Source organism: Sceloporus undulatus, chromosome 4 (assembly GCF_019175285.1).
Source record: "Sceloporus undulatus isolate JIND9_A2432 ecotype Alabama chromosome 4, SceUnd_v1.1, whole genome shotgun sequence".
Lineage (NCBI taxonomy): Eukaryota > Metazoa > Chordata > Lepidosauria > Squamata > Phrynosomatidae > Sceloporus > Sceloporus undulatus.
The window spans coordinates 86968024-86993934 of record NC_056525.1 but is presented as its reverse complement, the minus strand read 5'-3'; the positions used below and the strand labels follow the sequence as shown (position 1 = coordinate 86993934).

The 25911-nt window shown below is 38.4% G+C and overlaps 1 protein-coding gene across 5 annotated transcripts; it reads left to right on the top strand.

Moving 5' to 3' along the window:
* Nucleotides 1-3448: 3448 nt before the first annotated feature.
* On the top strand, nt 3449-24234 carry LOC121927973 (E3 ubiquitin-protein ligase RNF170-like). Of its 5 annotated transcripts, none has more exons than XM_042462096.1 (7): nt 5053-5474; nt 10473-10689; nt 11531-11633; nt 13255-13363; nt 20966-21039; nt 21946-22056; nt 22454-24234. In XM_042462096.1, the coding sequence occupies exons 2-7, from the start codon at nt 10652-10654 to the stop codon at nt 22757-22759; spliced, it is 741 nt and encodes a 246-aa protein (XP_042318030.1). In that variant the 5' UTR covers nt 5053-5474; nt 10473-10651; the 3' UTR covers nt 22760-24234. The 5 variants fall into 5 exon arrangements, with proteins under 5 accessions (XP_042318033.1, XP_042318030.1, XP_042318034.1 ...); XM_042462098.1 differs by having other exon boundaries at nt 5055-5474; nt 11531-11604; XM_042462099.1 differs by lacking the exons at nt 5053-5474; nt 10473-10689 and adding an exon at nt 3449-3489 and having other exon boundaries at nt 11531-11604.
* Nucleotides 24235-25911: the final 1677 nt, after the last annotated feature.

The window sequence follows — 25911 nt, the reverse complement described above, 5'->3', positions numbered from 1 at the left end:
TGACATCAGCACAGTCTGGAGGATTACATTTGGAAGGGCAAAGGTGGGCAACAACTATGGGAAAAGAAAGCAGTTTTTTGTGTCTTTAATTGGGGCAAACCATAGCTCTCCCAAATCAGCTCAAAAGTAACCTAGATACCTAGATTATATAACCATTAATAGACTTTTAATGCGTTCTACAATGCACAGCAAAAATCAAGAAGCATTCCTGTGTACATTGACACATCAATCTGTTTTTTCCTTTTGTATGTCTGTCTGTCTCTTCTTCTTCTTTTATTTTTCAATAAAGAGTTAAGGGAAGGAATGAGGTCTGGGAACACTGTGTCTCTTAAATTTAATGACATGACATAAATAGCACCCAAGGCTCTAAAAATGCAGTGTAAATTTAACAGCATTATGTGCACAGACACTTCATATAGGAATGCAAATAGATAAGCATAATAATTTGATTTCAAAAAAATTATAGCAGGGATATAACTTAAGTTATAGTAACTAATTAATATGAAAAATCCATATATTCAAACAATTATGATGAAACTACTAATGACTTCTAATAAAGGAATACATCACTAGTAACCAAAAAGCTGTATAAAAAGAACTACTTAAACTACTTAAACATTGCTGGAACTGGAGAACAATTCCAAAATACTATTTATATTGCAATAATTCACTATATATTTAAAAATTCATTTTAGTTTTCTGTTACAGTGTTGTACATGTAGCTACATACCTCTGAACAACCAAATTAATTGTTCGTCCCCAAATTCCTGATTCAGTTGTGTACTCCAAATCTGACAGGGCACTAAGCTTATAGTTTTATGAATGTTCTCAGAGATCAGTTCTATGCTCAACAGAATGCTAAAAAGCAAAACGTTTTATTTATGTGTTTTACAAGATCGTATCCAATGTAAAACCAAAATTATTTTTTCCATTGTACATGGACAATAGCATCTAATGTATGTTAGAGTGTGCACACTCTCACACTGTCTAAGGCAACCTCTGTATATGTGCCTTTGTGCGTGCCATTTGAGAGGCTTAATATTCTTCAACCCCTTTCATTAGCTTCATATTCTGCTAGATAATGTTAGAAAGGCAGAAAGAATGTGTTAGTACACATAGGAAGGCTGCTTGACATTTAAAAACAATTAAGGTTTATTGATGGGCGCATGATCCAGATATACACACAACTATTGTTCCTAGTACGAACAGGCTGTCTCAGTACAGCTAGTTTGGTACACTTTGCTTTTCTCCTCCATTAATAGCTCTTGTTTTGCTCTTGCATAAGAAGTAGGTTAATAGCCACTCTAAAAGCTAAAATTTTGTGCTGTTGTAGAGCACTATTACTTCTGTTTATACATACAAAAACCAGCTTTCTTCATTTACAGTTCCCAGAATGGAACCAGATCACACACATAATGGGAAACATCTCCTTATATAAACTAAAAGCTTCTTTTGAGCTTTATTCTGGAAACATTTAATTACTTTTCCCGCAATAAATGTCAGGGCTATGTTACCTTCTTCTGCCTGTTCAGTGGATTGGAAGTTCAGCTTGAATGACCTGGCCTGATATAATAACTCTGTCATATATCACTAAATAGATTAGCTTGAGTTTTCTGATTACTTTTAGCATCATAGGTTTGTTAACACTGCAGTTAATATAATAAAATATTATCGTGTATTGCCATTTTAAAGGACATGGGGCATTTATATATAACAAACTATCACTGGATAGGTAAATGAGTGGTGTTGAATTCACAATCAATTTCTCCAGTGTCTCTTTCTGATTTTTTTAATGCACTTGTTTCACACATCCTTAATAATTGATATTTTCACTTGCAATGTACAGTGCTCATTAAATAAGAAATTAGTCCCTTTTTTCTTGTGAGAAGGCAACATGACTTCACTGAACCCCAATTTTGAAAGGAGGAATTAATCTATTTATGTGGGTCTATTATTATGACTAATGAATGGCTGTACATTGTACACAGTACTATACACAGTACATAGTACTATATAAAAATACCGCTTGTTCTAATACAAATCAAAACTACTGATCTTTTAGAAGATAAATGAAATTGGATAATAATATAGATTTATTTGTATCCCGCCCAATCACGGGGAATCCGGGCGGCTAGCAGAAGTAAGAAAATACAATACAGAAAATACAATAGGATAACCTAGAGTCCTTTCACACTGCCCAGTTATAGCATTATGATTCCACTACCACTGCCATGGCTCCCTTTTATGGAATCATTAGTTTTGCAGTTTAGGATGTGTATGTGTGTGTTAATTCCAGTGTGTTAACTGGAGTAATAACAAACTGATGATGTGTGTGTAAAAATTCTCTGTTAGAGTGCTTTAGTACCTCACAAAATGACAAAATACAGGATTCCATAGGATAAGGCCTATTAAATTAAAGTGGAATCTTAGGTCTGTAGTTGTATAGAGCAAAAGGCCCCAGTGAGTAATTGCAGACAAACATTTGTTTAATAATAAACTACTGTGAGAGGTACACAGCCACATTGGAATTATCTGTCATCATATACTGATGATCACCCAGATGCTGAGGAGAATTTCCCCATAAATTTATATAAATCTTTGGAAGGAGGGCAATAATTGTTTTGAGTGTTTACAAGCTATCAAAATGTTATGAACAATGTGCAAGAGCAGGAAGTGGCTTGAAGGCCTTTCATCAGTATTTATTTTTATTTATCCATATGCCATTTTTCTTCCAAATAGGATCCAAAGTGCTTGTATCATTTGCCAGGTTTACACTGAGCTAGTTGCAGAAGATTATGGATGGCAGTTAAATAGATAGTCCTGATGAGAAATCTGTACCTAAGAGAAGAGGCTACTGTTAGAACATAATGTGGAGAAATAGAATGGTTCCCAATTGGCAAGGTGGTCAAGCAAGGATGCAGTCTATCACCTTATTTGTTCAACTTGTACACTGTGAATATCATAAGAGCAGGTTTAGACACAGAAGGAGGAGTGAAGATAGGAAGAAGAAGCATCAACCATCTGAGATATTTGGATGACACCATACTATTAGCAGAAAACATCTTAGATTTGGCAAAATTACTGAGGAAGTTAAAAGAAGAAAGTGCAAAGGCAGGCATAATGCATAAAGAAAACAAAAATAATGATCACAGAGAAACTACACAAATTCAATCTAAGCAATGAAGACATTGAAATTGTCAAATAGTTCCTGTACCTTGGAACAGACCCTGATCAGAATGGAGGCTGCAGTCAAGAAATAAGACTAGGAAGCTGAAGGGCAGCTATGAAAGAACTAGACAAGATCATAAAGTGTAGACATACAACTGAACACTAACGTAAGAATTGTCCAAGCCATTGTATTCCCCATTGCATGAACAGATGCAAGAGCTGGACAGTGAAGAAGGCGGATAAGAGGAAAATTAACTCTTTTGAGATATTGTGATGGAGAAGAGTGCTGAGGATACCACGGACAGCCAAAAAGCCAAACAAGTAGGTTCTTGAGCAGATAAAGTCAGAAATTTCCCTTGAAGACAAGATTACCCAAATTTAGTCCATCATACTTTGGCTACATCATGAGAAAAATGACTCATTAGAAACGACAATAATGCTAGGAAAGATGGAGGGCAGCAGAAGGAGAGGGAGACTGCATGCCAATGGCTAGATTCAGTTAGGGCAATCACAAGCATAAAAACACACAACACCAATTAAAAGTACAGTTTGTTAAAAGAGCATTCTTATTTTATAAAAAACCCAGTCAATTCATAATTTTAAAAACTCATAGTTTAAAAATAATCTGGAAGAGATTGGTCTTTAGTGCTGTTTTGAAACTCAGATAGCATATCCAGTTGTCAATTTTCTTCTGGCAGGTCAGTCCATAATTTAGAGGCAGGTGAAGAAAAAAAATCCTCTGGATAACAGTTGCCAGACTAGTTTTGGCTGACTGAAGTAAATATCGACCAGAGGACCTGAGAGTATGGGAAGGATCATATAAGAAAAGGCAATCCCATAGGTAACCTGGATCCAAACTATGTAGGCTGTTAAAGGTAATAACCAACACTTTGTACCTAGCCCAGAAACTAAATGGCAGCCTGTGGAATGAATTTAATATAGGTGCGAGATTATTATTCCTGAATGTGCCAGTAATCAAGCTAGCTGCCAGGTTTTGATCTAATTGAAGTTTCTAAATTAGCACAGGGTAGCCCAGTGTACAGCACATTGTGTAACTGCAGCATGAAGTTACCAGCAAGTGCACTAGTATCTTTATGTCCCTGGCTCTTGTAATGGGTGCAGCTGGCAAATAAAGGTGATAGTAAGCACTCTTGGCCATCTATCTGGGCTGTCATTGGAGCAACAAATCCAGAAGCAGCCTCAAGCTGTGAACACAGTCTTCCAAGGGGAGTGTAACTCCATCCAAGATGGGTTGATACACCTCCAAACCCAGATTAGGACCCTTAACAATAAGCAGTTCCATTTTACCTGGATTGACTTTCAGATGTTTTTCCTCATCCATCCATTCCAGAGTGGGTTAACTATTTCACAACTTGCTGGACTGATCAGGGCTTGTCCTTTATTTATTATACTGTATAAATTCCCCACTAAGGGAAACATGAATGGGTAGTCTAACTAGCAACAAACATAAATCAAAGGACTTTGATCGTATCTAATTCACACCAAATATTTCACTTTCCAATTATCCTTCCATATTAATACTGCCTGATAAAACCTTTGTATGAATTTTATCCTCCCACCTATTAATCTTTCTAGCTTTAACCATGTTAATTTCAAGTGAGCCCTAACCCAATTTTATACCTGTTCAATTTTTGGCCCATTTCATTGCATACATTTTACTAATTACTTATCCATAGCACTTATAAAATGGTCCATTGTCACAGATCCCTGGTGGTGCTGTGGTTAAATGCCAGTACTGCAGCCGTTCACTCACAAACCACAAGGTTGTGAGTTCAATTCCAGCCAGTGGCTCAGGGTCAACTCAGCCTGGCATCCTTCTGAGTCGCTAAAATGAGTACCCAGATTGTTGGGGGCAATTCACTTACAGTTGTAAACCACATAGAGACTGTTTAGTGTGGTATGAAGTGGTATATAAATGAAGCAGCTATTATCAAATTTGCAAAATATATCCTTAAGCAACTTCATAGATGAAAGTAATAGTCCCTTTCTTGAGTTCTGTAATCTCACTGCTTTTCTTTTTCTTTTTGGTAAATCTGGAAAGGGTTATTTCCACTACTACTATTTAGAAACCCTGGCAAAACCTTGACATTAGTCAAGCAGGTTAATTATTAACTTAACGAAATGGCCTGCCTTAATGAAGTATGTGTGGGCAGTGTCCCATATCACAACACTCTGCTGTCAGCTGAGTGGAGAGAGAACACCACCAGCTTTTAAAGAAGCTGCTCAGACACTTCTGCCGATGTGGGAGTGATACATGGCTCATTGTACAAATCTTTTGGGACCAGGTAAGACCTAAATATGGGTGAATTCAACTTAGGAATGTGATTTTTGTCACCAGCTGAATGAAAAATACTTTTTTAAAAATATATATATATATAATACTTTCTCTTTTGAGGCTGGCTTTCCACAGTGATGCCAAACTCTAGAATTTTAAACCCTTCCATTTCATTTTAACCTTAATTTTATTTTAGTTATTGAATTTGTTAATTACATTCTTTGCTAAAATCCTCCTAGAATTGATGATAGTAGCTAGACAGACAGATGACAGACAGAATGACATAGATTATATTGTAGCGTATCCAGTGGTAGATTAGCACTAGACTCTATCACTGGGGAATTATGTGATCTACCAGATGATGTTGGATTGCAGCTCCCATGAGCCCTAGCCATAGTGAAGAATGCTGGGAGATGAACTCCAGTCACATCTGGAGGTCATATCATTCCCATCCTTTTCTTAAATCTAATTTTTCTAGCTGTAGTTGTCGCATTTAATCAATCTATCATTTCAGTGGGTCTTCCCTAGCTGTGATTAACAACTGGAATTAGGATCTAGTGCTTCTTTTCTTGTAAGATGGGACATCTTGTATTAGCTAATATGTCCCCTAAAAAGCTAGCCGGCCCTCCGTATCCACGGATTCATTTGGTATAATCCACTCTGTCTATAGGGAAGTGGTGTGCCTACCTCAGAATTTTTGCAGGACTAGGCGATGGCCTATTTCATTCATTCATTCATTCATTCATTCATCAATCCATTTTACATTCCACCTTTCTCATACCCCTCAACTTTCCTGATTTAGCAGGGACAGCCGTGATTAATCCTCTATTTCCCCCACTTTTTCAGCTGCTTTTACAATATCCTAGTTTCTCTCTTCTCCTCCCACTTTCCTCCTTTGTCTTCTGATTAATTGAGTTGCTGCAAACTGAGTTTAAAGTGCAAAAGTAGTTTGTACTCAATTAACTCAGCAGGGGGAGAAGAAGAGAGGAAGGGGCACATTCCCCTTCCCTGTGGACCCTGGCAAGGGAAATGGCTGCAGTCTTTCCTAGCTTGTGTGTTCTTCCTCATTAATAACGTTTACCATCTTGACCACACTATGATGCTGCTTGGCCACACATATCCCAGTTTTCATCTGTGTGGAGGGTATCCTTTTCCTGGTATGGGATCCAAGTAACAATATGGAATAAAAGAAAATGCAATTAAAAACCTTAAAATAAAAAGTTATAGATATTCATTTACTGAATGTATAGCTTCTCTGTGAAGAAAGGGCTTTGATTTTGCTACCTTAAACCGAGATTCTTGGGTGACCTTTTAAGGGCTTATATTTATAGTGTGTGCAATGTTAAGATATTATACAGTCTTATTAGAACATTAATTTAAGACAGTTTTAAAACATGTTTAAAACCTAGTCACAAGATGAATAGGGCAGCATGCCCCTTAAAAGAACGTTTTGTCTCAGTCCCACAGATGAAGGCCTGTTTAAATAAAAAAGGTCATATTCGTGAGATGTTAAAATAATCACATTAGAACAATATACATCTTCTGGAAAAAGGTAGTAATCTCTCTTCTGACTTTTGCGGATAAAATAAATGACAATCAAGACACTCTTAGTTGGATATTTCATTTTAATTTAGAGCCAGTTTTATTTATACCCTCCCAAGACAAGATGAAAAATAATACGCACATATAATGCAATGCAAATTCAGTAAAAGTAACTGGATAGCATATATAAAATCTCATATTGGAGATTTTCTTTCCACATTGTAGGTGCTTTTTCTTCTCTGAGAGAAAGTTTATGGCCTCTGTAAATGTACAATTTCTGTTGTTACAAGACAGTGACACAGAATCTGGGTTGCCATTTTAAATTAGATTGTTCCTAACTATGTAACTCACCTTGAATTGAGTGGGATTCTGTTTCCTGTGTGATAGATATGTAGATGCATACCTACACCATACATACCTTGAAACTATTTGAGTATTCCATACTAATTGTTACTTTAAGGAGAGCCAGTGTGTGGTGTAGTGGTTTGAGTGTTGGACTACAAGTCCGGAGACCAGGGTTCAATTCCCAGCTTGGCCATGAAACCCACTAGGTGACTAGGCTAGTCACATACTCTCAGCCTCAGAAGAAGGCAATGGCAAACCTCCTCTGAATTAATCTTGCCAAGAAAACCCCATTGTAGGTTTGATTTATGGTTGTCATAAGTCAGAAACAACCTCAAGGCACAGAACATTAACAACAACATATGCTGTAATATGCCCTAGCAGATTCTCTGGAAGAAGAAGAGAGTGGGGAATAATAACAAGAAGAAATGTTTGCTTTCTTAGATGATATTTGCATGGGTCAGGATACTCCTGGAGCAGCCCTGGAGTTTTCTGGCCCTAAAGTTGCCCTGACATGCCTCCATTACCTGGCCACTCCAGAGCAATGGTGGGTGGCTGTCTACAGAGAGTCCTGTTGTGCCACCTGCCACTGTCAGGGGTGGCTGCCTCTGAGATAAAAAATGAGGCGCCCAGCGTTGATTACATGGCTGGGCACCTTGTTCTGATCTCAGAGGAAGTGATACGTGCCAGCAGTGGTAGTATCAAGTGGCATGGCGGGACACGTTGTTAAACAGCCACTCATTATCCAATGGCATCATTAGGTTGGTGTCACCCAGTGCGGTAACTCATGTTGTCACCCCACCATTGACTTCCTCCCATTTCTCATCATACAGAATCCTTAGTAATTATTTTTTGCACTAATTTTACTTATAAAACATAATTCCCACGTACCACTGAATGTCATTCTAACAGTTGTGACAGAAACAACTAGCAAAATTAAAATTATACTTTCAAATTACAATATCATATGCACAGCCTAAATGTATTTACATATACAGAGTGGAGATGTAAATAAAATTTAAAAAGAATATTTTTTTAAATATATATATATATATATATTTTTTAAAAAATATAAATTTTGAATTTTTTATTTTAAAAAAAACCCTGGGACCTCTTCTTTCTCCTCCCACTGAGCTTCACCCCACTCCCACCATCTCTTAAAGCATTTAAAGGGAAGCAGGCTACAGCCTGTTTCTTCCAAAAAGTAGGTGTTTGAGGAGTGGTGTTCCCCCCCCCCTTAGGGAGTCACCTGGTGCAGTCCACATCCCCTGAGCCCCCCAGTGACATCACTGTCATCATCATTGTGAAGGGCTCTGGATTTTTTGGATTTTTTTCAAATTTGGTTTAAGGCTGTTATGCCTGGGGTTCAGTGCCAAACTGACTACATCATCCAGACACTTCACAGCAGAATTGGGGTTTGGACTCAGTATCGTCTAGATTGTTCACTGTGAGGAAGGGATGGGGAGGACATGTTATTGGAACCAGTCACAGCTTTTGTTGCAAATGTAGCTTGAACAAGAGTATAGCACATATTTAGTGAAGGCTGGATTTTCTCAAAAATTCATATTTCATTGAAGGCTGAACAAATGGCTCAGTGCCTTGTGGAAATAAAGGTCGGATATTTTAAAAGCAATTTCATATACAGTGAAGTTTCCAGTATGCCACAAAGTCAAACCATACCTCCACCTTTGGAGGTGTAGCATGTGTTATAAGGGAACTCCCTCCCTTTGCCAGCTATGAATGCTATAGGCAAGTAAAGCTGGATTAAAACTGTGCTTGTCACTGAGACATATACTGCAGTATTTTAACTGATAAACTGAGTATTGATAGATTGGATGTTGGCTCTTTCTTGATCATTTTTAATTTTAGGGATATTTTGTGATAATTTACTGTGACCATCTTGGATTATTTTATTTTGTAATAATAATAATAATTTTAAAAGTGTCCAAAAGTGGAGGACATTGTTTTAAAGCTCAGATTTATGGTTTATGCAAAATATATCAGGGTTTTTTATTTTATTTTATTTTATTTTATTTAAAAATATGTTTTTAATTCACATTTTTAGTCACATTTCAATGAGAAAATGGATTCCATTCAGTCTAGGTATAATGGAGCTCTACAGATATATAGAGCTAACTATTATTATTTATTATTTTATTTTCTTATATCCCACCTTTCTCCCAACATGGGACTCAAGGCGGTGAACAACATGTCTAAAACAATACAATTAAAAATAGTATAAGAATATTAAAATATATAAATATAGAATTTAAAAAATGATTAAACAATTTAATGAGTTAAAACAGCTATAAATTGAAATACAGCATGTTAGAATAAAAACCATTAAAATTAATAACATACACAATATTAAAAATCCAACCCTTCTCAGTGTGCAAAGGCCTGCCGGCACAATAATGTCTTTACTAGCCGCCGGGAGGACAGTAGGGATGGAGCCATCCTGGCCTCTCTAGAGAGGGAGTCCCAAAGCTTGGGAGCAGCCACTGAGAAGGCCCTCTCTCGTGTTTCCACCAAACATGCTTGAGAGGATGGTGGGACAGAGAGAAGGGCCTCTCCCAATTATCTCAATGCTCTGGGGGGCTCATACAAGGAGATATGGTCCTTCAAATAGCCTGGACCCAAGCCATATAGGGCTTTCAAGCCATATGTGTCAAAACCAGCACTTTGAATTGTGCCTAGACGGACTGGCAGCAAATGGAGCTGTTGCAACAAGGGAGTTGTATGCTCCCTATAACCAGCTGCAGTTAACAGCCTGGCTGCAGTTCTTTGGACCAGCCGAAGTTTCTGAGCACTTTTCAAAGGCAGCCCCATGTAGAGTGCATTACAGTAGTCTAGACAGGATGTAACCAAGGCATGTACTACCATGGCCAGATCTGACTTCTCCAGGAATGGGTGCAGTTGACACATGAGTTTCAGCTGTGCACAAGCACTCTAGTAACTAGTAATGGGGGCATAGTTGCAGTAACTTTTAATAAGTTTATTGGGGTTCTCCCTGTTTACTTATGATGTTTTAATACACAGAATTCAAGAGGTTCAATACACATGACATGCCTAAATGAAATGTTAGTCCCATGTGATGCTCATTTCTTTTTATAACCCATTTCAGATGCTGGACTTAGTTCAAGATAAACAGAGGGCAGATCTGTTGCTTTTTTTAAACCAACAGTCATTTTAAACTACAGATGGAGGTCTCAGGTCAAGAGATAAGGAAGCAGCTTCTTTTGACCTGATTTGTGTGCTGACTGGAGACTGCTCATATTCACAGACTCTTTACACTGTTGAAACATGTCTGCAGGCTCTGCTAAAGATTGGAGACTTACTAGGTATAAACTTTGTCTCTCTTCAAATCTGTGTTTTCAAGTATATCAAAAGAAAAATTCTGGCAAGTTTTCTTTTAAAGTCTTGACAGTGTTCCAACCAAAACAGAAAATATGTTTTAGATTATGGAATTTTCCTTGACGAAGAGAAAATTTCTGCTTAGCCATGCCAAAAGAGAACAATGAAAGGGTCCCCCAAAAGTTCTTAAAATATTATTGAATTTACACACACACACACACACACACACACACTTCCCCTAAACATGGTTTTAGGGAACTGTAATTCTTAAATGACTCCATTCAGACTAAGCCTATAGACTTCAGTGAGATTATACTGGAATATATATTATGTAGACTGAGAATCATGATTATTTTAGTCCAAGTGTGAACCATTGATTCACCATGTATTATTAGGCTGCAACTTCCAAATGCATTAGCCAGCATATCCAGTGGTGAAGAATGATGGCCTGTGGGCTTGTCCTTGTTACATATTTACTGAATTGAAACTGATTTAATTAGCAGCTGAGCTACTAATGTTTTAAACATTACAACACCTATGGCAAAAACATTTGGCAACAGGTACAGGTAGTACATGAAGATATCCTTATGCAATTCTAATTTTAAGTGCTTTGAAGGATAAATGATTTCTTTGATGAAGGAAGGTTTAATTATTAACTCCGCTAAAACTGAGAAACAGACCTTTCTTTTAAAAAAAGCAAGGGATAGTGAACTGCTGTATAAATGTATTATATAGTCATTTGTTCTTTTTATGCATCTTCTTAACACAATCCTTCTCCCCAGCAAACCATCACATATAAATTTTATGATCACTTTTTGTTTTTTACAGATTTCTTAATTTAAAGTCAAGACATGAGTCCTCTGGAACAAAATTATTCTCCTCCGTCCTCGAAAAACCACATTGTAAGTTTTCAAATCTGCAATGTTTTAAGGTACATAATGATTTTTAAAAATGGTTTGATATGTGCCAGGGTCATAGATGTCAGGAAAGCTTTTCACACTTTCAAACACTTTCTGGAACAGCTGAATTTCCCTGGATTCAAAATCTTGATGACCTAATTAAAAACACACTTTGTTCCTGTTTTTGTAAGAGATACTTAGAAGACAAGAACTGGGATTACTTTTCAGAACAGGGGCTCGATACATGATATGCTGAATTTATGGAAGCAGAATGACTTCATTAATCAGGTTTTCCTGTCTTGTTAGGATATGATATCGCCATATCACTAAACTGATGGGATTTTTTTGGGGGGGGGTATTAAATAAGAGATTTCCTGCAGAAGAAACTCAGGAATAAACAAGTGTCTGACTGAGCTGCCTATGGCCAATCTTGAAAGGGCTTTAAAACTGTAAAAGCTGTAAATGAGCAAGATTGTGGGAACTGGTGTCGAACAGACAGTGGCAAAATTACAGGCTCTGGGAATTAATAGATTGTAGAGGCCTAAAAGCACCAGATTCACTCTAATTTGGGAAGCTAAGCGGAGTCAGCCCTGGTTAGTACTTGGATGGGAGACTGCCAACAAATGCCAGTTGCTGTGAGTGGCGTCACTAGGAGTGCGGACCGCAACAGGTGACACCCCAAAAGGAGTTGTCACCTGTTGGGGTGGTATATCCTTGTGGGAGCAGGTGGCTGCTTTCCGGGTCCTGTGCAGCAATGGTCACGTGGGACTTGGAAGGCTGGAGGGGCTGCTGAGAGGGCTGAGCATGCCCCTACCTCACTGCCATGGTGCCATTGTATGTGCCATTGCATTGAGGTGAGGGGAATATCCTTTTGGCCCGACCCCAGAGGCCCCAGCCCCAGTGTCTGGAAACAATGCTGTATGAGAAATGACTTAGAGAGCTGGGCATATTTAGCCTGGAAAAGAGAAGGTCAAGAAGTGATAAGATAGCCCTGTTTAAATATTTGAAGGGATGTCATATTGAGGAGGGAGCTAGCTTGTTTTCTGCTGCTTCAGAGACCAGGACCCAGAGCAATGAATGCAAGGTACAGGAAAAGAGATTCCACCTCAACATTAGGAGGAACTTCCTGACAGTAAGGGCTGTTTGACAGCGGAACACACTCCCTCAGAGTGTAGTCGAGTCTCCTTCCCTGGAGGTCTTTAAAAAGAGGCTTGATGGTCATCTGTTAGTAATGCTTTGATTGAGAGTTCCTGCATGGTAGGGGGTTGGACTAGATGGTCTAACTCTATGATTCTATGATTCTAAGCCCTGCCTCCCCCAACGGGTGACACCCCAGGCAGGGATGCCACTGGTTGCTGTAGGCTATATTTCAAAGGAAGGAACTGGCAAAACCACCTCTGAGTATTCCTTGGTTAAGAAAACTCTATTAAATTCATGGGGACATCAGAAATTGACAAGCAACTTGAAGACACACACACACACACACACACACACACACACACACAGAGTCCAAAAAGAAGTGTTTCCAGTCTTTTAGTCTTGACTCAATTCACAATTATCAAGATACACAGGACATTTCATTTATTAATTGAAATGTACTGATCACTATACAGGACACACTTTTAAACAAATCAACTCATTCTTTTCTCTTAGGAATCTCTTAGACAGTGGAAGAGATATTACCATGCTGATGTGACCTGCCCTATCTGCCTCCAGCTACCTACCTTCCCCATAGAAACCAATTGTGGGCATTTATTTTGTGGTAAGTTAACAAAATTATTGGTTCACATAGATTTTGTTTTACTTTCACCTGAATATTAAAATAAAACCTATAAAAGATGATGGGTTAGATCCAGACTTAGCCTGCCATCCTGTAAATATTTATTTGAAAACACAGACTCCATTGGTATAAACTGGCATAAGACTGGGGCATATGTTATCTGAATTTAGATCTCATCAAGTTCCGCTGATTTAACTTGGTGTTGATCCACCTTATTCAATATCACATGAACATGTATCTTACTTTTTAGAGAGAAATAAAGAGATAATAAATGGAAGACAATGGGAAATTCTCCACGAAATAAAATTAAAACACTGACAGGACAGGGTTATATCAGATCAATATAATTCTACTTACTTATTTTTTTATTTTTTTTTAAAATGCTTTTCAAATTGCTGTTAACATTGATAGATTTTTCATTATCTGGAGTATTTTCACTCCTGAAAAGTGATCAGGATGTCAAGGCACAGTGTTCATGTGTGTGTGTGTGTGTGTGTGTGTGTGCTTGTCAACTTCTGGTGACTCCATGAATTTCAAAGAGTTTTCTTAAGCATGAAATACTCAGAGGTGGTTTGACAATTCGTTCCTTTGAAATATAGTCTACATCACCTGTTCATACAGTGCCAAAATACAGAAACTTTCTTTCACAGACAGAATACTTATGTTTTGATTCAGGATCTGCTTTCTGTGGATAGGTGAATTCCACTTGCTAAAGCTCTCTCTGCATGGTTTTTGATGATCCCACTACCTAGCCCCACAGCATAGCTCAAGCCATTAAGCTGAATCCTCCAAATTTCTCCATAGCATTTTCAAGAGACTAGAGGATCTTCCATAGGGAGAAGCAGTCCACCAACCCAGTTGGCAGTTCCAACCTCATGTACTTCCTATAATCATGAAAAACAAAAGAGTAGCCAGAGACTCTGTTCTACTTGCAGAAACATGTCCAAAACTTCTGTACTGGCTTAGTCATTGAGGGGCCTGTATAAGTGAAATCTTGCCATCTACATCTGGTCTTCTTTATGATAGCCCAACAAAGAAAGGCTGCTGCAAGAGACAACAGACAGAGGCCCAGCTCCACTCTCATAAAGATATCAATAACCATTTCTTTTCTATGTTTATATAAGATGCAGCAATAGCTTTCTTTGACCTATAACTATAGACCCACTGACACATTTAAAGTTTCCCCCGTATCCAGGAAGTCTTGTGGACAATAAACAGGAAACAGATATTTCTGAGGCTCAGGATATCACTACTGTTCTTAACAGTTCTAATGGTGTCTATGATCTGGGCAAAAAGCCAACAGAAACAGCTATAGCAAACAGAACAATAACTGCTTGCTGTGAAAACTGTACACTAATGTAATAGCAAGATATTGAACTGGAAAACTAGACAGCTATGTACATTAAAAATTCAAATTGGAAAGTTGGAAAATGAATTGGTAGAAGAATAATACTCTGAATACCCTCAAGGCACCAGATCCCATCTGGTCTTAGAAGCTAAGCAGGATCAGGCTTAATTAATACTTGGATGGGAGACCATCAGTGAATACCAAATGCTGTCGGCTAAAGGAACTGGCAAAATTAGCTATGAGTATTCCTTGTCTAAGTGGCGGAACAATTAGGCATGAAGGGGCATCTTGAAGCTGTCCGGTCCAAGATGCCTTGGGGCCGTGGCAAGCACATGTCATGGCCCCAATCTGCTGGGAATCTGACTCAAATAGGAACAGAAATGATCTGTTCCTATTTGGGCCGGGTTTAAGATGTCCCACCTGTCTAAACGCCATGCTTCCAAGACGTTTTGAAGTCCCCACTGTCTGATTGACTAAGCATCTTCAAGACATCCTGGGGGCATGTAGTGTCTAAACACCATGGACCCAAGCCACTGGGAAGCCAGCTTTTAGATCCTGTCTGTGCTAACCCTCAGTCAACTGGTGACTTGAAGGCACACTCGTAAAGAAAAATAATGCAAAAACAGGCAACATGTCAGTGCAAAGTACTCTACATTTGCTTTAAAATATTCTGGAATTTCAACACAGAATTCATTTCTTCAATGAACACTGTCCAAAAGGCAAAATCAACTATGATTTTAAAACTCATGCTGGCAGAAAGGGCATTAGTGTCAGATTCATGTTTTGTTCCAGAATTCACAGAGACAAGGTTGCTTGTGAGATCACTTGGAGAAAGATCTGCTGGGGCAGGCTTGGATTGGTCCAGCTCTGTGGACATCCAGTAGTGAAGGAAATGACATGGCTGCAATCCAATCACAACCACAGCACTCCCTCCTGTTCATCCTCTCCCCGCCACAGGGGCACAATTAGGTTGCCCAGCAAGCAAGCACCTTTCTATTGGTTAGACTTTTAGAGGCGAGTGACAAGGAAGTGCTGACTGTAGTTCAAGGCCAATATTCCATCTCATGTGAAAGCCTGTGAATTGGTGCCCATCATGGAGACAAGAATAGAATTGTGACACTATTAATAATACCAGTGGCAAAATTTCATATGGGCCATCGATTCCGTTTGGACAATAAAACTGGCTTGTTTCTCTGAGTAAGGAAGCTGGCTACATGCAAACTTGGATTTTAGATAGGTGCCTACGAACAAATGTCTGGCTGCAGGCTGAACATATGCAAAATGCATCAAGGAAAGCAAGAACAAAAATGCACCGTAAAATCTTCTTGTTAATAAAAGACAGAATACCTGAATTAGGCCAGGATTTGATAGTTTAACTATGGAAAACTGTGGTCTCCCCGATGGAATCTAGAAGGGATGATTTCTTCCATCTTTCCTGAGTAAACCTACTCAGAAAGATTGGAAGAAAAGAAACCTAGAACACATTCTCAGTGCCACGGGAGATTGCAGGATGAAGGAAAGCCCTGATTCCATTGGCAGAGGCAGCAGAATTACCCTGTTGGATTTTGGCCTTAGCAGCTCAGTTCAAAACCATTCTAAAGTAGTGAGAGGCCAAGTAAAGCTGTGTCAGAGTGGAACTGATTGCAAAACACCAGAGGATATGATCACTGCCAAGGCTTCTAGTATCAGAGCAGGAAGGAACCTTATTTACCTGCTCCAGAAATCTCAGGGCATGGCACAAATCAGCTGAAATGCTATTAGTTTTACAGCTATAACATGGTTATGCCGACTGCTACTTTCCCATTTCCTGTGGTGGGACAATAGCAGCCATCCACCCTACTGTTTCAGTTTACTTATACTGTGGTTCAAGCATTTTAGATGAGTGCTATCAGTAATGCTCTGGGCTATATCCCAAAGGTTATCAAGGAGCTTCTGTTCTAGGCAGGCAGAGGCAGTGCAGTGTTCTGCCAGAAAAATACTTTAGGGAAACAAAAATGCAAGGCATTTGGGTTTTTTTGGGGAAACCAAAGTGGAGAAACACTGCCACTTTCTGTCCTGCTTTACTACTGTGCTGAGCACTTGAATGTGGTTTTAGGAGTTGACAAAGGGAAGATGTAGTTAGGACCACCGGAGTGTGACAGATCAAGGTTAAGAGGACCTCTTTATTCCCTACAAAGTGCAAAGTATGTCTTAAAGCCACAGTCTTCAACTATGTGCTTTCATCATAGCTAGAGGCAGCTATATTTAATGCAGGATAATAAGACAAGCTTTTTTTTAAAAAAATGCTGCAGATAAAATGCTTCAGTACCATTCAATGAAAGGTCTATAGGAAAGGGGAAATAGTAAATTATTCCCCATATCAAGAAAGATAAGGACTTCAAATCAGAGTAATAAAACATTGTTCTGTACATACTTAGTTAATGGTGAACTGATTTTGGTCTGATTATCTTTTGTACCATTTGATTCTCATAAAGGTGGCTTAATGAAAATGTAATTGGAACTTTCAGTGCAGAGAAAAGCTAAATTGCTTGTGAGAAAGATCAAATCCTCATCACAAAAGTTCTATTTGTGAAAAACTTTACAACAAGTAAAGTATTTAAATACATGAATAGACAGTGATCTGGACAGGCTCATGGTAAATCATTAGGGCCTGCCACCACACTGCAGAAATAATCCAAGTTTGCACCACTTTAACTGCCATGACTCATTGCTATGGAATTCTGGGGATTGTAGTTTGTTGTTACACCAGAGTTCTCTGACAGAGGCTAAATGTCTCACAAAACTACAATTCCCCAAATTCTACAGCACTGACCCATGGCAGTTAAAGTGGGGTTATTTCTGCAGTGTGGATACAGCCAGAGATAATACTGTTTATAATCTTAAAAAAGAGAGAAAAGTTAATGAATCAGAGAGCCCTTGACAAGAAATGCTGAGTGTAAATGCTGGTAAGTATCACTTTTTGAAAGATTATTAGTTACGTTCTGTTTGGATTACTGGAAGGTGCTCTATGTGGGACGGTCTTCAAAAAGTATTCAGAAACTTCACCTGGTCCAAACCTGAAAGTAGAATGATAGAATCAGTTGGAAGAGACCACAAGGGCCATCCAGTTCAACCCCCAGCCATGCAGGAAATCTCAATCAAAGCATCCCCGACAGATGGCCATCAAGCCTCTGCTTAAAGACCTCTAAGGAAGGAGACTCCACCACTCTCCGAAGAGTTTGTTCCACTGTCAGACAACCCTTACTGTCAGGATGTTCCTCCTAATCTTGAGGTGGAATCTCTTTTACTGTACCTTGCATCCATTGTTCCATGTTTTAGTCCCTGGAGCAGCTGAAAACAAACTTGCTTCCTCCTCAGTATGGCATCCCTTGAAATATTTAAACAGGGCTATCATATCACCTCTTAACCTTCTCTTCTCCATGCTAAACATCCCCAGCTCCCTAAGTCATTACTCATAGGGCTTCATGGTTTCCAGACCCTTCACCATTTTAGTCGCCCTCCTTTGGACATGCTTCAGTTTCTCAAAATGTTGACTGGAATCAGTTAACAATGAGTACACACCTTGTTGAAATGGCAGCTTTGCTAGATAGTGATCTGTTTCCAGGCACAGTTCCAAGTGCTGGTCAAGATCCATTAAGCCTTGTAAGACTTGAGGTGTAGGCTATCTGAAGGAATGTAGTCCCCCATATGAACCTGTCCTGACTCTGAGCTTTTCAAAGGAGGTCTTCAGAGGTACTCTTGGTCAGGATTCAAGGGATGGCTTTATCAATTACTTTTTCTTGGCTATAGAACTACCTCCTGAATTGTTATTTAAGTTGTGTTGTTGTAAACCAGTCTTCTAATCCAGGCAAGTGCTTCCTTTTGTCTTGCTTTGGCTTTAACTGATTTGTTTTTTAACTAATTTTAAAGTTGTTTGTGTAAATTCATTCATTTCATGTTTTTAACTGGTATGCTTTATTTGTTAGACATCATGAGTCCTATATGCTGGCAGAATGACAGAGAATAATAATAATAATAATAATAAATCCCACCCTTCTCTCTGTAATATGAGTACTGCTGCCTTATCACATGAGTAGCGGCTTTCTTCTTACCTTATTGCATCATGTCATAGCACTTCTCTTCCCACGGGTTGTAAAAGCATGTCTTTTGTTGAACAGATTTTACAGCTAGAAAAAAAGACACACTTTTACAATTTTCTCCCGCATTATAATGTCTTCCGGTAAGGCATGGAGACACCTGCTAGTCTCCATTATAAGCTTGTGTGTGTGTGTGAGAGAGAGAGAGAGAGAGAGAGAGAGAAATCTCTGTTTTATCTAATTCAATTGCCATGTAGTTGTAAGAACTACATATCTTGGTCATAAAACAAAAAAAGTGTCTGATTATTATCTAGTTAAGCTTTCCCCTGTAAAACAAGATCCTGCATGCAATTGTGGTGTAGTAGTTTGAATGTTGGTTTAGGACACTGAGAGACCAGGGCTCAGTCATGGAAACCCACTGGTTGACTCTGAGTAAGTCAGGTTTTTTCAGTCTCAGAGGAAGGCAATGGAAAACTCCCTCTGAACAAATCTTTCAAAGGAAACCGCACTGCAGGTTTGCATTAGGTCCACCATAAGCTGGGAATGACTTGAAAGCAACAAGAACAAGAAAACGTACAAAGCTCTTTCTCTTACAAAGAATCCATTCTAATGCTAGTGTACTGAGTAACTGCAGTGCCCAATTTGAGGTGGTCCCATTTAAAGTAAAGACTATTTTTGCAAAACCATCAAATGTTTCTAGCAAGGGTGACAAACAACAAAATACCATGTAGGAACAAACAAAAATCTCAGTTTTCCTCCCCATTCAATTATTTCACACTATTAACTTCCCCAACAAATGAACCACCTAAAATAAGGTCCAAAACACACTGCAGAAAGAATTGAGTCTGAGACTGCTTTAACTGCTCTGGCTCAGTGCTAGGGAATCCTGGGAATTGTAGTTTATTGTTGCACCAGCGTTCTTTGACAGAGAAGGCGAAATGTTTCACAAAACTATAGTTCCTAGAATTCCCCAGTATTGAGCCAGGGCAGTTAAAGCCATCTCAAACTGGATTTTTCTGCAGTGTGTTTTGGACCTAAGATGAACTATCAAAACATGCGGTGTGTTGGATAGATCTTCTTTGCTCCAGACATATTATTTGGAAGTTACATATTATATGGTATTTGGAATCAAAAGCCACACTTAAAATAATCTTGCCTGACTGCTGGCTTTTAAAGGTGATTGATTATGATGTGTAGGAAAAAGGCATGATGACTAATGTGTATTATTGTCAGGAACTTCTATGTTTCTTCATAGATGTTTCAAATTTCATCTGTATCTCAAACCATATGTCCAGGAAATGGAGCAGAAAGCTGATCCTGTTCCAATATCATTTTCTCTAATTTTTAATAGCCAACAGAATGTTTCTTGGGGGCCTTGCAAAATGCTGCAGCAAGATGAATTTAAAGTAGATTTAATGTAATTTTGAAAATGTGCATATACACATAACCCAGGCTCAATCTTTCCTTCTTTCTCTCCATCCATCACTCTGTTTTGCTATTTTAAATTATTAATCAGTGCACATCAATGAACTGATACAGAAGAATAATCTGCAAAGCGTGATTTAAAATCTCAGAAAATTAGTCTAGTTCTGTTTTGAAATATGGATGTGGGTAGACCCCTTGTGGTGTAATTTCCTTCCATAAAGTATCCTTGTTTTCATGGTGTCTCCAGAAACACATATTTCTGGCTTTTTGTTGTTTTTGGTAGATTGGAGATGCCATGGTACACTTGGTGTATTTATTTATTTTCAGTTTGTTTACCCTAATCAATTTTCACTTATCAAATGGTTGTGAGAAAACACGTAAATTGTCAATTATATCTGATCCGTCTCCTCTGAACAAATTTTGCTAAGAAAATGCCATAGGGTTGCCATAAGTCAGAAAATGATGTGAAGGAAGCACAACAATTGGTCATGCCAGTGAGGCCATTGATTTTTTTTTATTGGTGTTACTCTGACTAAATATGAAACACTACTCAGATGGTGTTGCTTTCATACCTTTCCCTAACAACATTCCCACATTTTGGTAGGGCGTTTCCTTCTGCAAAATAGTTTGGGTGTCAAATTGGATCATACTGTAGAGGGACAAAAAGTTGGCTGGGATCTCTTCCAGCTATGCTGTTTTTTCATTCTTTTAAAGAGAATTTCTCTTTTTTTCTAGGTTCCTGTCTGATTGAATACTGGAAACATGGATCTTGGCTAGGTGCAATCAGCTGCCCACTCTGCAGACAGAAAGTAAGAGTTTTCATCTACTCTTTGAAGTGGTTGAAACATATCAGACATGATGCTTCCAGACTTATCCAGGTTTTCCAAACACATCCAGGATAACATAGCCATTTTTCAAATCAGAAAACTAAAATATTAAACAGTGTGCCTGCAGAAGGCTTTTTATTATTGTTGATTGGATACAACTTAATATGGTTGGTTAGCTCCCTCTGCTCATGCAGGATAGAACTCTCGGGTCATAGGTTTGATTAGAGTTTCCTTCTCTTAGATGGTTGACCTTACAGGGTTAGACGAGCACCATCTGCCCGGGTTTAGGATTAGAGTTTTCCTTCTCCTAGGATGGTTGCCATAAGGCTAGAGAGCCCATCCTGCCCTTTGGCGCTCTTGATCAGACCCTTTGGTTGTGATCTGTCTGGTATGGGAGGCCCTGCCGGTGGCTATTATACCACCGCCAGCATAGCTCACATCATTAGGGTGCGCAAGCCTCTCCCTCACAACAAGGAGGCGTCAACGGAGAGGAGAACTCCTTATACTCATCTGACTTTGGCCATCCACTGCATTGGAAAATGCTCTTAGATCTCAGCATGAGGAAGGAAGCCTGCTGCTACAGTGGAAGTTTAACCATTGCGGGGCTAAGAATGTTATCCAGGAAGCAAAGAGATAACTACAGAGGGCCTAATAAAGCTATAAAACAGCACTGATTCATTATCTTTTTAATAGGTTGATTACTGTTTTAATCATGGGGGTCTGGGGGGTTTTAAATTGTAATTTTTAATTGTTTGATGCTTTATTTATACTGTTGGAATCCGCTTTGATTCCATGTGAAAAAGCGGAATACAAATAATAATAATAATAATAATGAACATTACATTTGTGTTAGTTCTACTTTATAATGCTTCTCCTTGCTTTTCAAAGGTTATTCTTCTGTACAATATCTCTTGTGAAAATCATCCTGACAAGCACAGCAAACAGACTGTGTATGACATCAGAGATTACAACAAACGCTTCTCAGGACAACCTCGGCCTGTAAGTGGCAATGTTTTTTTAGATTCTAGAAATTTAGATCCATGTTTGAACATGCTCTTAATCACTACCACTCCACATGAAATAAGTCAATTACCTAAAGTGGCACCAAGTATTCCCAAAGGGAAAAGTTTCATAATGCTAAGCATGAATTTTTAATGGAGCAATAATTGCTCAGAAAAGGGTACACATAATGGGAATCAAGGGAATAATGAACAAATAACTGGAGATTAGACAAAGGAGAAAGAAAAAAAATCTACCTGGTTGCTTATTCTGTTTTCTGTTTTGCAGTGCATGGCCTTAGCAATAAAACAGCTTGATTTGTAGATTCTTCTTGAGAAATGTATTCCATTTAACTAATCCAAAATGGTAATGTAATCTACCCAATTTTTGTCTCCAGTTTACAGATTATCTTTATGACATGCCACTTCTTCTCAATTTTGCCCTAAGAGGAATCTTCACACTGGGTGGACTTGTGGGGATCTTCTTCCTCAGAGTTGTCGTCTGCTCTTTTGGAACCATCATGTGCTTAACTTCTCCATTTGACATGATGCCAGAACCGCTTTGTGGAATCCTGGGTGCAGTGGATGATCTAGTTGTTATATTTCTACTTTTAATTTGCATGATAAACATTTCCTCACAAATGGAATCAGAAGGGGCAAACATTACAAACTCTACTACACAGAACATTCTATTGGAAGCATAATAGACTGGGTAACTATTCATAAGGAGAAAACCCACCACAATGACCCCTCCTAAGATCTGGAAGAAACAGACTTAGCTTTGAAGAATGGTTGATGCACTAATGTTGAGTTTACAAGACAGAAACATATGACATGTTAGGTGGAAGATATGAATTTAACTGAAGTAATGGACTAACACCCAATGCAAGTTTTAAGAGATGCACTGCTATTGCTCTAATAAGGCTTTTTCACATTTGTAGTATTTGGGGTGACTTCTGGGAGGCCAAACAGGAAAAAGCTTCCCTTATTGTTTCACAACTCATGAGCACAAATGTGGTTAGAAAAAAAAAGTCAGGTATATATATTTAAACAAATTATTACTATAGCACCATCAAAATGACTTTCATGTTTCTGACAAACACAGGAAAAATGTGACTGGGGCATTCAGCAGCTTATTTTATTTACATGACCCTTTGTATGATACGTATTATTACAGATACATGTATAGAGGCATTGGGATTTGTATGTATTAGTTTTAGCAATAGTTTTATCAAGTATATCCAATGTTGGTTGAATGGATTTTCATTGTGCAATGCCATTTTCTTCTCCATACTTCCCCTCCATTTTTTCTGTGAGGTCCCCCTAACCTCCTGCAGAAATTTTGGGGGAAATGGGGCGTGTGAAAGAAAGAGAATATCTGTTCCATTGTTGCATGCCATTCCATTGCCAGATGGCTGTCCTACTGCCTCATATCAACCATAGGTTATAAATGAAAACCAATACCCAAGAAGAGGGGAGAAATGATTATATGAATCAGATAACGAACATGATTATCTGGCTCATTTGCACCTGAACACCCAAACATCTTTTAAAATACCTTCTGTATGCTGAGTTGTGTCTTTTGGTTTGTTTCTTGGTTTCCAAGGAGACTTTATATATTGTATGCAGTTCCATATACATCCTTGAAAAACACGGCTATATCTTTGAATTCTACCTCCTTGAGAATAACTTTATCAACAGAACTATGGGCAGCCTGTGATCTGATAGAAGCACTAATGTCTTAAATCAAAGCAGACTGCTATATACATATGAAGAAAATTAAAATTACTAGTAATGGAAGAAAACTCTCAGTACACTGTAAAAGTAAACTCTTACCTCTTTGTATTATGAAATGACTGTTATAGATTTTTTTATGTAGTGTCTGTACATAAGAAAGTGTGCATATAAATATTTATTGTTCACAGTGTTCTGGATCTTTCAATGTTTCTTCTTTCAACATGCACATAAAGATAATTTAAAAAGACAGTCTGTGAAACAGTATGCATGAGTTTACAGATGGAGGACAAGCAGCAAGAAAAGAAATGAGGACAAGGCATGTTCAGGGATACACTGTTTGCAGTCAAACCACTGACCATTTGTACAGGCAGGAGCTCTGGGGGGGGCCGCAATATGAATAGTTTCTTCTTGTTGTTACCTGTGTAACTAGCTGTGATTCAGCTATCCTTCAATCTACTCCCACAGTAGTGCTACAGAATAAGAACTGTGGCAAGTGGCCTGGACAGTGAACATGAAAGATATCTTATTCATTGAAACAGACGTTTGTCTATTTTTAGCCACACAAAGGATTAACCAGGTATGTAGTCTCTTTAGCTGAGGTTCAGTATGCTGTGAGGGGGAATGCTAACTTGACAAGGGAGTGAGGACAGGTAGTAAGACAATGAAGAATGAATTAATTAGTTAAATAACTTGTTAAGTTACTGATTCAGTTTGTTGGAAAGAAAATGTTTGCAATCTATCTTGAAGTTTTGTGCATTATAGAGTTTATCGCATTAAAAAAAGTGACTCACCTCTTCCATTTTACAGCCTCTGGAATTATCACATGGAAACTGCTGCCACTGCCACTGCCTGAATGCATCCCGCCTAAATCCTGGCTCCCAGCTGTGCTCAGCTGGCCGATTTGCAAAGTCGGGAGCTTCTCTTTTTTGAAATATAGTGGGCTAAGAGCGACTGGGAGCTGGGATTTAGGTGGGATGTATTCGGGTGGTGGCATCGGTGACATTTTCCATGCCATACCTCCCAGCTGCATCCCATAAGTGACTGTAAAATGGAAGGGGTAAGTCACTTTTTTTTAATGCAATAAACTCTTATGACTCTCTTCAGTAATTTCTCATCCTCTGCTTGTTATTTTCAGGTCTATATTCAGGATTCCTATTTTATATTACTTTATTATACAGTATACAAATTTTTATAGTATTATTTAGGGTGAACTACAATTGATCCCCCTCCCCTTTTTTTAACTTGCTGCTCACATAGTACTAAGCAGTTGGATAATTAAATGAAAATTTCCCCATTCCCCATTTCCTTCTCTCTTGGTTCCTCCCTCTCCCTGTCTCTCTACTTCTGCAATTCTGCTTTTTACCCTTTTCTTCTTCTTAATCACATCCTTTTAATTATGAAATGAATTCAAATGAGTGCACAGGATAGTAATCTTGCTAGATTCCTGAATATTGAAATTGAAGATGTCAGATTATATTTGGTACCCCTGGCTTCTGCAAGCAAAATATGTGGTCTACTACTGAGTGAGAGGTTCTACTACTGAGAGAAAGGATGCCGTGATTCACTTCTGCAGACACCCAGAGACGCTAAAAAAAAAATTCAGGTTAAGAATTCCTCACTCTTGATTTACTGAGCTATCCACTTGTTGCTACACTAGTGGTAGATCAGTGCCTTCTAAATGAAATAAATAATTCTATATTACCTTTTTACAAAGAAGCCATTTGAAGAGTGTACACATTGATGAGGGTGGAAAGGAATGAGAAACAGAGACTACTGATCGATAAACTTAGCTGATGATTTTGTGAATGCTTTAGGACAGCCTTTCACAACCTGACAGTTTGTAGACATTTTCAATTCCTGCCATTCTTACGTAAGAATCCTGTTACTGACTTTATAGTCCAAAAACTCAAGGCTCAAGGAAGGTAACTTTAAAAGGACACAAACAGCCTTTTTAAATGACTCAACAATTAAATATGCCCTTGGAGCAACCACTGACAACCTCCATGCCACTATGTGTAAATCCTATGCTGTGCCCCAAACTAATGCTTTTAGTAAGTTAGCTAACAATAACACAGTCAATCAGTTTCAATTATTACGTTGCTGTATTAATTTCCCAATT

Coding starts and splice junctions, on each gene's coding strand:
- LOC121927973 (XM_042462096.1), top strand. CDS start 10,652: ATGTCTGCAGGCTCTGCTAAAGATTGGAGACTTACTAG. Junction 13,364..20,965: donor TTGTGGGCATTTATTTTGTG/GTAAGTTAACAA, acceptor CTTTTTTTCTAG/GTTCCTGTCTGATTGAATAC. Junction 22,057..22,453: donor TCTCAGGACAACCTCGGCCT/GTAAGTGGCAAT, acceptor TTTTGTCTCCAG/TTTACAGATTATCTTTATGA.